The 11,564-nt window shown below is 41.1% G+C and overlaps 1 protein-coding gene across 4 annotated transcripts in view; it reads right to left on the bottom strand.

Moving 5' to 3' along the window:
• Nucleotides 1-7,950: 7,950 nt before the first annotated feature.
• The window catches only part of LOC105467979 (trimethyllysine hydroxylase, epsilon), a 104,481-nt gene continuing 100,867 nt past the window's right edge, over nt 7,951-11,564 (bottom strand). For 3 of the 4 annotated variants that reach the window (XM_011717826.3, XM_011717830.3, XM_011717825.3), the window contains 2 exons: nt 10,200-10,338; nt 7,951-9,525 (listed from right to left, as the gene is read on the bottom strand). In XM_011717826.3, coding sequence (XP_011716128.1) covers nt 9,394-9,525; nt 10,200-10,338 — 271 coding nt within the window. In that variant the 3' untranslated portion in view covers nt 7,951-9,393. Of the gene's footprint in view, nt 9,526-10,199; nt 10,339-11,564 lie in introns of those variants that run through there. The other variant, XR_011618301.1, reaches the window with a different exon arrangement.

Below are 11,564 nucleotides of genomic sequence, written 5' to 3'. Positions count from 1 at the left end.
TTTTCCTGTAAATTTGTTTAAGTTCCTTATAGATGCTGGATGTTAGACCTTTGTCAGATGCGTAGTTTGCAAATATTTTTCTCCCATTCTGTAGGTTGTCTGTTTACTCTGTTGATAGTTTCTTTCACTGTGTGCAGCTCTTTAGTTTTATTAGACCCCATCTGTCAATTTTTTGCTTTTGTTGCAATTGCTTTTGGCGTCTTCATCATGAAGTCTTTGCCCATGCCTATGCCCTGAATGGTATTAGAGTTTTCATAGTTTGGGGTTTTACATTTCAGTCTTTAATCCATCTTGAGTTAATCTTTGTGTCTAGTGTAAGCAAGGGAGCCGGTTTTAATCTTCTGCATATGACTAGCCAGCTATCCCAGCACCATTTATTGAACCGGGAATCCTTTCCCCATTGCTTGTTTTTGTCAGGTTTGTCGAAGATCAGATAGTTGTAGGTGTGCGGTCTCATTTCTGGGTTCTCTATTCTGTTCCATTTGTCTATGTGTCTGTTCTTGTACCAGTACCATGCTGTTTGGGTTACTGTAGCCTTGTAGTATAGTTTGAAGTCAGGTAGCGTGATGCCTCCAGCTTTGTCCTTTTTGCTTAGGATTGCCTTCGCTATTCAGGCTTTTTTTTTGTTGTTGTTCTATATGAATTTTAAAATAGATTTTTTTTGTTTTTTTCTCGTTCTGTGAAGACTGTCAGTGGTAGTTTAATGGGAATAGCATTGACTCTATAAATTGCTTTGGGCAGTATGCCCATTTTAATACTGATTCTTCCTATCCATGAGCATGAAATGTTTTTCATTTTTTGTGTGTGTCATCTCTGATTTCTTTGAGCAGTGGTTTTAGTTCTCCTTGTAGAGATCTTTCACCTCCCTAGTTAGCTGTATTCCTGGGTATTTTATTCTTTTTGTAGGAATTGTGAATGGGAGTTCATTCCTGATTTGGCTCTCGGCTTTACTGTTGCTGGTGTATAGGAATGCTAGTGATTTTTGCACATTGATTCTGTACCCTGAGATTTTGCTGAAGTTGTTTATCAGCTTAAGAAGCCTTTGGGCTGAGACAATGGGGTTTTCTAGATATAGGATCATGTCATCTGCAAGCAGGGATAGGTTGACTTCCTCTCTTCCAATTTGGATGCCGTTTATTTCTTTCTCTTGCCTGATTGCCCTGGCCAGAACTTCCAATATTACGTTGAATAGGAGTGGTGAGAGAGGGCATCCTTGTCTTGTGCTGGTTTTCAAGGGGAATGCTTCCAGCTGTTGTCCATTCAGTATGATGTTGGCTGTGCCTTTGTCACAGATGGCTCTTATTATTTTGAGGCATGGTCCTTCAATACCTAGTTTATTGGGAGTTTTTAACATGAAGGGATGTTGAATTTTATCAAAAGCGTTTTCTGCATCTATTGAGATAATCACGTGGGTTTTGTCTTTAGTTCTGTTTATGTGATGAGTCACATTTATTGATCCACATAAGTTGAACCAACCTTGCATCCCGGGGATGAAGCCAACTTGATCGTGGTGGATAAGCTTTTTGATGTGCTGCTGGATTCAGTTTGCCAGCATTTTGTTGAGGATTTTTGCATGGATGTTCATGAAGGATACTGGCCTGAAGTTTTCTTCTGTTGTTGAATCTCTGCCAGGTTTTGGTTTCAGGATGATGCTGGCCTGGCCTCATAGAATGAGTTAGGGAGGAGTCCCTCCTTCTCAATTTTTTGAAATAGTTTCAGTAGGAATGCTACCAGTTCCTCTTTGTACATCTGGTAGAATTCAGCTGTGAATCCATCTGGTCCTGGGATTTTTTTGGTTGGTAGGCTATTTATTACTGCCTCAATTTCTGAACTCATTACTGGTCTGTTCAGGGATTCAGTTTCTTCCTGATTCAGCCTTGGGGAGGTGTGTGTGTCCAGGGATTTGTCCATTTCTTCTAGACTTCCTAGTTTATGTGCACAGAGGTGTTCACAATATCCTCTGATGGTTGTTGGTATTTCTGTGGGGTCAGTGGTAAATATTCCCCTTATCATTTCTGATTGTGTTTATCTGAATCTTCTGTCTTTCCTTCTTTATTAGTCTAGCTAGTGGTCTGTCTATTTTATTACTTTTTTTCAAAGAAGAAAAACAGCTTCTGGATTCTTTCATTTTTTGAAGAGTTTTTCATGTCTCTGTCTCCTTCAGTTCAGCTCTGATTTTTGTTATTTCTTGTCTTCTGCTGGTTTTGGGATTTGTTTGCTCTTGCTTCTCTAGTTCTTTTAGTAGTGATGTTAGGTTATTAACTTGAGATCTTTCTAACTTTTTGATGTGCGCATTTAGTGCTGTAAATTTCCTTTTTAACACTGCCTTCGCTGTGTCCCAGAGATTCTGGTACTTTGTATCTTTGTTCTCATTAGTTTCATAGAACTTCTTGATTTCTGCCTAAATTTCATTATTTACCCAAAAGTCATTCAGGAGCAGGTTATTCAGTTTCCATGTAATTGCATGGTTTTTAGTGAATTTCTTAGTCTTGATTTCAAATTTGATTCTTCTGTGGCCCAAGAGACTGTTTGTCATGATTTCAGTTCTTTTGCATTTTTTGAGGAGTGTTTTACTTCTGATTATGTGGTCGATTTTAGAGTAAGTGCCATGTGGTGATCAGAAGAATGTATATTCTGTTGTTTTGGGGTGGAGAGTTCTGTAGATATCCACCAGGTCCATTTGATCCAGTGCTGAGTTCAGGTCCTGAATATCTTTGTTAATTGTCTCTCTCAATGAGCTGTCTAATATTGTCAGTGGGGTGTTAAAAAGTCTCCCACTATCATTGCGTGGCAGTCTAAGTCTGCGTGAAGGCCTCTAAGAACTTGCTTTATAAATCTGGGTGCTCCTGTGTTGGGTCCATATGTATTTAGGATAGTTAGATTTTCTTGTTGAATTGAACCGTTTACCATTATGTAATGCCCTTCTTTGTGTGTGTGTGTGTGTGTGTGTGTGTGTGTATGTTTTTTAATCTTTGTTGATTTAAAGTCTGTTTTGTCAGTAACTAGGATTGCAACTGCTGCTTTTTTATGTTTTCCGTTTGCTTGGTAGATTTTTCTCCATCTTTTTATTTTGAGCCTATGTGTGTCATTGCATGTGCGATGGTTCTCTTGAAGACAGCATACCATTGGATCTCAGTTCCTTATCCAGCTTGCTACTCTGTGTCTTTTAATTGGGGCATTTAGCCCATTTACATTTAAGGTTAGTGTTGGTATGTTTGGATTTGATCCTTTCATCATGATGCTAGCTGGTTATTTTGCAGACTTGCTTACATGTTTGCTCTATAGTGTCACTGGTCTGAGTGCTTCAGTGTGTTTTTGGAGTGGCTGGTAACCATCTTTCCTTTCCACATTTAGTGCTTCCTTCAGGAGCTCTTGTAGGGCAGGTCTGGTGGTAACAAATTCCCTCGACATTTGCTTGTCTGAAAATGATCTTATTTCTTCTTCACTTATGAAGCTTACTTTGGCCTGATATGAAATTCTGGGTTGGAGTTTCTTTAAGAATGTTGAATATTGACCCCCAGTCTCTTCTGGCTTGTAGGTTTTCCACTGAGACATCCGCTGTTAGTCTGAAGGGCTTCCCTTTGTAGGTGACCTGGCCTTTCTCTCTAGCTGCCTTTAACATTTTTTCTTTCATTTCAACCTTGGAGAATCTGATGATTATCTGTCTTGGGGATGTTCCTCTCGTGGAGTATCTTCCTGGAGTTCTCTGGATTTCCTGAATTTGAATGTTGGCCTCTCTAGCTAGGTTAGGGAATTTCTCGTAGATGATATCCTGAAATACGTTTTCCAAATTGGTTCCATTTCCCCCATCTCTTTCAGGGGCACCAATCAGTCTTAGATTTGCTCTCTTTACATGAGCCCATATTTCTCGGAGGTTTTGTTCATTGCTTTTCATTCTTTTTTCTCTATTCTTGTCTGCCAGTCTTATTTCAGAAAGCCAGTCTTCAAGCTCTGAAATTCTTTCCTCTGCTTTGTCTATTCTGCTATTAGTACTTGTGATTGCATTATGAAATTCTTGTAGTGTGTTTTTTCAGTTCCATCAGGTTGGTTACATTCTTCTCTATATGGGCTATTTTGTCTGTCAGCTCCTGCAGTGTTTTATCATGACTTTTAGCTTGCTTGCAATGGGTTACAATGTACTCTTTTAACTCAGTGAAGTTCATTCCTATCCATATTGTGAATTCTACTTATGTCATTTCAGCCATCTCAGCCTCAGCCCAATTCCAAACCCTTGCTAGAGAGGTGATGAAGTCATTTGGAGGAAACAGGGCACTCTGGCTTCTTGAGTTTTCAGCGTTCTTGCACTGATTCTTTCTCATCTTTGTGGGCTTATCTACCTTCAATCTTTGAGGTTGCTGACCTTTTGATTTTTTTTTTTTTCTTTTAACAGTCTGGCCATGTTTCTGTAGGGCTGCTGTAGTTTGCTGGTCTTCTTCCCCAGTTCCTAGTTGCCTTGGATTTTCCAGTACCTGGAGCTATCACCAGTGAAGGCTGTGAAACAGCAAAGATGTCAGCCTGCCTCTTCCTCTGGGAGCTCCGACCCAGGGAGGTACAGACCTGTTGCCAGCCCAAACGCACCTGTAGGATGAGGCTGGAGACCCTGGTTGGGAGGTCTCACCCAATCAGGAGGAATGGGATCAGGGAACTGCTTAAAGCAGCAGTCTGGCCATGCTTTCGCAGATCAGCTGTGCTGTGCTGGGGCACTGCTTCCACCCCTGGTCGGTGTGGGCTCTCCAAAGCCTGGAGGCTGGAACAGCTAAGTCGCCCAAACAGCAAAGACGGTGGCCCCTCCCTCCCTCCCTCCCTCCCTCCCTCCCGGAGCTCTGTCGCAGGGAGAATTCAAATCTCTGTCAGCCAGGGAACACCAGTAGGGGTTGCTGGAGGCCTTGGTTGAAAAGTCCCACCCAGTGAGGAGGAACAGATTGGGCACCTGCTTAAAGAAGCAGTCTGGCCATGCTTCTGAAGAGCAGCTGTGCTGTGCTGTTCTGGGGTACCACTTCTGTGAGCTCTGTCCCAGAGAGCAGCCTGCCCCTCCCCCTGGGACCTCTGTCCCAGGTAGGTGCAACACTGCTGCTGGTGGCTGGCTGGAACTCCAAACCAGTGGGTCTTATCCTGTGAGGTGCAGTGGAAGTGGGGCCCGCAGATTGTTGCTGCTTGGCCCCCTGGATTCAGCCTCTTTCCTAGGGGTATGTACAGGGGTCTAATCTCCCGCTTTGCAGGAGTTGCAGTTACTTTTGCTGGGAAACCCAGAGCTGGAGTATGTAAAGCTCCTGGGTCTCTGCACGTGCTGAAGCGGCTGCTCTGCTGAGACTCCAGGTATCTCTGTCTGTCAGACTGAAGGCCCTGGTGGAGTGGGTTCACGAGGGGATCTCCTGACCCAACGGTTGCAAGGATCCATGGGAGGAGCGTGGTTTCCCAGGATCGTACATTCACTCACTACTTCCCTGGGTGGGGGAGGTTCCTCTGTCTCCATGTTGCTCCTGGGTGGGCTGTCATCCTGCCTTGCTTTTCTTCATTCTCTGTGGATCGAGTTGTTTCCTTGATTAGACCCAATGCAGGTACCTGGATGTTTCAGTTGAAGGTGCTGTATTTACTTGCCCCTTTCCTTCCTCTCCGTGAGAACCACTCACCCTGGCTGCTTCTAGTCAGCCATCTTGGCCACTCCCTCCCCACCCCCCCTCCTTTTTTTAAAAAAATGCTTGAAAACTGTTTGCAAAAGAAACCTAGAGATTCTCATGGTTCTTTTAAGATCTTGTTGGATGGACTGTGAAAGTGGGATTATTGTCTATGAATGGTCAGCTAGACTGTGTGTGTTTGGAAAGGGTGAGGGAATTAACATTTATTGAGCAAAAGGGCATGCTAGTTAAAATCATTGTTGTCTCTGGGGACAGATTTTTCTGGGTTTTAATCCAAACTCTGACATGTATTAGTTGTGTGACCTCTATTTTTCATTTGTAAAATGGAGATGGGATTGTCGCAGGGATTAAAAGCACTTAGAACAGTCCAGGATATACAAAGCACTGTGCAGGAGTTGGCTGTCATTATTAGTCATCAGTCATCTTACTTAATAATCACAAAATTGTTAGAAAATCCTGTGAGGTAGATATTTTCCTTACCATACCCATATGAGAACACTTAAGCAATGAGAAGTCAAACAAAGTTACCAAAGTCGCACAATTACAGAGTGACAGAGCCTTTGGATGCTGCCTAGTCCAAGGCTTTCATTTCGCAGAAGAGAAAATTGAAGTTCAAAATAGGAGAGGTACATGCCTCAAGTCATTTAGTGAGCCAGTGCCAGAACTGGGCCTAGAACTCAGCAGCAGGACTCTTCCTGTCAGTAGTTCTCAAACTTTGTCATGTGTTAGAATCCTGCAGAGGACTTGCTAAAACAAACTGCTGGTACCCCTGCCCAGAGTTTCTTACTTAGTAGGCATGGGGTGGGCCTTGAAAATGTGCATTTCTAAGAAGTTCTCAAATGATGCCGCTGCTGGTGGTCTGGGGACCCTACTTTGGGAATCACCACAACACACCATAATTCGTACATCTTTTGTTCTTTTCATCATGGACTACACAGTCTGTGACCTACAAACACTTTCAAAGAAATGGGAACCAGTGATGAAAACCAAAGAAAACTACATAGCTAGCAGCAAGAAGGTACGGTGACTGACCAACAGTCCTGGTTCGTGTGGGACTCTCCTAGTTTTAAAATGGAAAATCCTGTAGTTCTGGGCACAAGAGGATGGTTGGTCACTCTAGATGAAAGCGAACAAAAGTCAGTGTCAGCTAAATGCCAAACAAAAAAGGACATACATACAGAGAATGTGGTAACTTCTGGTGAATTTGTTTGAAAAGGACTCATTCATTTATTCTTTCAATACATCTGTATTATAATACTACTGTCCATAAGGCACTGTGTTAGGTGCTGTGTTCCTGACCCTACAGATCCCATTCCACCATAGCAAAAGGTAAAAGTGACTCTACAGTGAGCTTGGTAGACATAGACCCATGCTTATATACTCAGGGACACCTGGAAGAGATGTAAAAAAAAAGAAACATCTCACATAGGAAGTTTTCAATGCATCAGGATCAGGACTCAAATAATTCCCTTCTCTTTTTCTTCAATGTACCAAAGGGAGTACATTGTTGAGAAGGATTGGTTGCAAATTTCCAAAAAGGAGGGTAAAATAATTAACGAGTCAAGGTGTCAGGAGAGACAGAAGGTAAGGGGAGTCCTTCAGTAAGTGGGGAAATTGATTTGTTTTGTGTCCTCATCTCTCCAGGGCCATGATCATGTCCTTTGCTGGCCGTAAACCAATGCTGACCTCAGTTATAGTGTAATCTTCAAGGCTAATTTACGCAAAACTTCAAAAATGGTAAACATCCTCATGAAGACTAATGATGACATATTTTAGGAGTGCATAATAGTAGGTATAGAGAAAAAACTTCAGGGTAAAATGTTATTGCTGTTCTTCTTGCTAAAGGGCATACTCCTTAAGAACCAAAGTTAATTATCAGTCCTTTGACCTATGAGGAAAACAAATTTCATGGACTCCCCTAAAGATTCCTATATAGTACAAATAAAATGCCAAAATATTTTGGGAACACATTTTGGAGCACTGGATGTATCAATAAAATAATGTGTAAATTGCCAAATGTGATCTAGGAACTCCCTGCAAACATCAGATTAGGCTCTATTCTCTATCTGAATACTGACTTTGCTTTGCTTTGTAACTCCTGTCTTCACTAATAATGCCTTTTCCCCCCTCTTGTGTGCATCCTAGCCTATATTCTCTTTCATCATTCTACAGTGGTCAATGTGGTTATTGTACAGCTTCACTTTCAATGAAAGCTGAGGGAAAAGAAGCTTCATAACCTGCCCTCCCCCCATACATAAAAGAAGCTATTTAAAAAATAAAAGCAGCAAGCTACTAAATTTGACTCATTCAAATCTTGGTAATTAACATGTATAGTATTTTATGAGAGAGACAGAGAGAGAAAGAAAAAAATTAGCAGAAATGGAGGAAAACATATTACATCCTAAATACCACCAAATTGCCAAAATACACATTTGGGTAGTAATCTCCAGAGAACTCTCTGGAGGCACGGCATCTATCATGCTGATTTCCCTGAATAATATTACAGGATAGCCCTGTGTACTTCTCTTGGTGGTGGTGGTGGTGGTGGTGGTGTGTGTGTGTGTGTGTAAAGAATTATCATATGGAACCTCACAAGTCTCTACAACCTTTCTGCAATTATCCCTCATAGGATTACCACACTGATGAGTTTGTTCAACAGGAGCTGTTGTGACTTCCTAATTTAACTCCTATAGAGATGATTTGTATCGAAGATAAAACACTATATTTGAACTCAATTCCCACCTTATCCCTGAGCTTATGCTACCAGCAATTCTTATAATGTTTGGAGTTCTATTAGGCTATAGAGAAAAATCTAGGGTTTCAGTTAAACCCTTTAATCCCCAGGCCTATGTAAAGGACTGTCTCAAGGTAGTCGCTAGCCCATGGGTTCTCAAAATATGGTCTGAAGACCCCTGGAGGAGTCCCTGAGGCCTTTTTAGTGGGTCTGCAGATTAAAAATTATTTTGTATAATAACACCAAGATGAGTTACATTCAATTAAGCATTTTTCTTTTGAAATTAAGCAGACTTTTGGAAACCCAGATGTGCATAGCCCTGTAGTAGGCTAAGCGGAAGTTACAAAGACAATAGTAGCTTTTTCTCCCCCTCTCATTATCTCGTGAGGAGACAGAGGACTTTTCCAGAGGCTACATGACATATGGTTATGTCATCTCTCTGATAGCTGAGGGATGTGTGCTTCTGCGTTCTTGAGTTTTAAATATTTCCCAGTCTTAATACCTAAAACAATTAGTATCAATAGATAGAACCCACACCCAAGAACTCCTTGGGGCCTTCAATAACTTTTAAGAGTGTTAAGGTGTCCTAAGACCAAAAATTTTGCAAATTGTTGCTTTATCAGGATTTTTGTTATTTCTAGAATGCATTTCTTTCTAACTGATCTACTTGGGGAAAAAAAAATCACTACCTCATGGCAATTATTGCTTTCCTATCAATATGGAGATTATATTTCTGAAGGAGATTGACCAAAATTATATTAAAAGGTTTAAATAAAACAAGTGGATCCATGTTATAACATGAGGAAGAGAGCTTCCCCACTAGAAGTCTGACATTAGATAGCTCAGAGTCCCCCCTCTCTAACAAGTCTCCCCTGCTAGAGAAAGGGACAGCTTCTGTTTTGTGGGATGGGATAAGGAGACAATCTGAAGTAGAGTTTGACACAATATTAAATATTATTCTGCGCATATGAAATTCTGGTAGCCGGGGTGCCAGGTGTATTCATAATCCCAATGCTGTCAATTTTAAGCCTGAAGCCCCAAGAGGCGAGCAGTGTTTAATACGTCATCCCTTGTTAAATAGCAGCCACAGAGTTGGCGGTAGCCAGTGAAGCATTCCCTGCCATGTAGGACACGCCAGTTGTCTATAAATAGGACCTGTGAATGGGCAAAAAAAAAAAAGAGAAAACACTATCAGAAGGAGGACAGACCAAAGGAACCCTAAGTCAGAAGAGATCATTTAAAAGACAAGCTTTAGGTTGTTCTCTGGTTACATTAAATGAGGTATTTTTCTTTTGAAATTAAACAAACGTTTGGAAACTAAGATGTGTATAGCCCTGTAGTAGGCTAAATGGAAGTTACAGAGGCAACAGTAGGTAATAGGCCCTGCAGTGGAAGAGCTTCTGTTTCTCAAGTAATTGTTCTCTTATCAAAGCAAATCAGATAATTGGTTTCTTTCTTTTTCTTTAATTCTTATTCTACCCTTTCTCAAAGGGTTAAATTATCTCATGACATTTTTTGCTAAGCTGAAGGTATTTTTCATCCAGAGGAAATACCAAAATAAAAACTATGGAATCATGAAGCTGGAAGGACCCTTGGGGGTCATCCAGTTAAACCCCCTCACCATACAAATAGAGTTACTGATGCCTTAGAGATGGGATGAGGCTTGCTTCCAGGGCATTCAGTGAGTGAGCCGCAGGACCATGACCAACACCAAGGACTCTTTTCTCTTTTTCCTTTGCAACATTGTGACTCACATATTAAGTAAGTACCCGTTCTTCACTGCTTCATTATTACAAGCTTGCTTGACATCTTTAGAGATTAGGACCCACCCTGCCAGGCTTTAGTTTAACCCAAAACTCATTCTCGGGTCTCCTCAACTCTATCGTTAGAGTCCGGTGTGCTGTATACCAGCGATGGACGACATCATAAGGAACGGTATTGATGACAGCCCGGTCATAGTTGTTGTACCTAACATGGAATCATGAGAAGAAAGATCTCAAACACATGTTAAAGACATCTTTTGTTTATTGAACAATTTTATATAAGGCTTCCCCTATGTTCAATACTTGTCCCAGAGACGAAGTGACAATAAGTCAATATTCTCTCAGGAATATCACATTGGAGTGAGGAGTTCCACTGCCTGTTGACCGTATTTTGTTTTTCTTTGAATAATCGAAGGATACGGGATAGAAGTTAAGTTCCAACTGGTTTCTCTCATCTTATGATATGATATTTTAAGTCTTTACTGGCCAAAGTTCATGGAAGCACTGGGGAAAGCTCTGAGCTTTCTCCTCACCAAACTGAGGTGGGGTGGACAAGAGAGGTTATACTAACAAAGCTTTCCTTTTAACAGGATGACTTACAACTTCTCAGGTGTCTCCCTTTGTGGGAGGAATCCCAGCTATAGCCTAGTGGACCGTTCACCCAGGGATCTTCAATCATTCATTCAACCCTAACATTTATAGGCGCACCGGCTACATGTGGAGGAGGTAGCCAGGGGCTAGATCATGTATATATTGCCATGCAGGCCATGGTAAGGACTTTGGATTTTATTCTGAGTACCATGGGAAGCCACTGAAAAACCTTGCCTAAGATAATGGGTTTCTGTTTTGCCTAAGGCAAATTAACTTTTTACTGAAGTATACTATACATTACGGGAAAGTACACAAATCGTAAGCTTGATGCATTTTCATGATGTAATCGCATCCATATCACTAGCACCCAGGTCAATAAACAGATCATTACCAGAACCCCAGAACCCTTCCTTATGCTCCTTTCCAGTAACGCCACTCCCCCAACCCAAGGGTAACTACCATCCTGACTTCTATCACCAAAGATTAGTTTTGCCTGTTTATATAAAACTTTATATAAATGCAATCACAATATGTATTCATTTGTGTCTGGCTGCTTTTTCATTTAATATTATGTTTAGGAGTTTCATCATTGTTTAGCAGTAGTTTATTGGTGCTATACAGAAGTTGATTGCGTGATCACACCACAATTTATTTATCCATTCTACCGTTGATGGACATATGAGTAATTTCCAGTTTGGAACTACTACAAACAGTGCTGTTATGAACATTCTATTACATGTCTTTGGTGAACAAATATATTCACTCCTGTTTGAAATAAACTTAAGAATGGAACTTATGGATCATAAGGTATGTGTGTGCTCAGATTTACTAGATACTGCC

This window comes from Macaca nemestrina, chromosome X (assembly GCF_043159975.1).
Source record: "Macaca nemestrina isolate mMacNem1 chromosome X, mMacNem.hap1, whole genome shotgun sequence".
NCBI lineage: Eukaryota > Metazoa > Chordata > Mammalia > Primates > Cercopithecidae > Macaca > Macaca nemestrina.
This window is presented reverse-complemented; position numbering and strand designations above follow the sequence as displayed.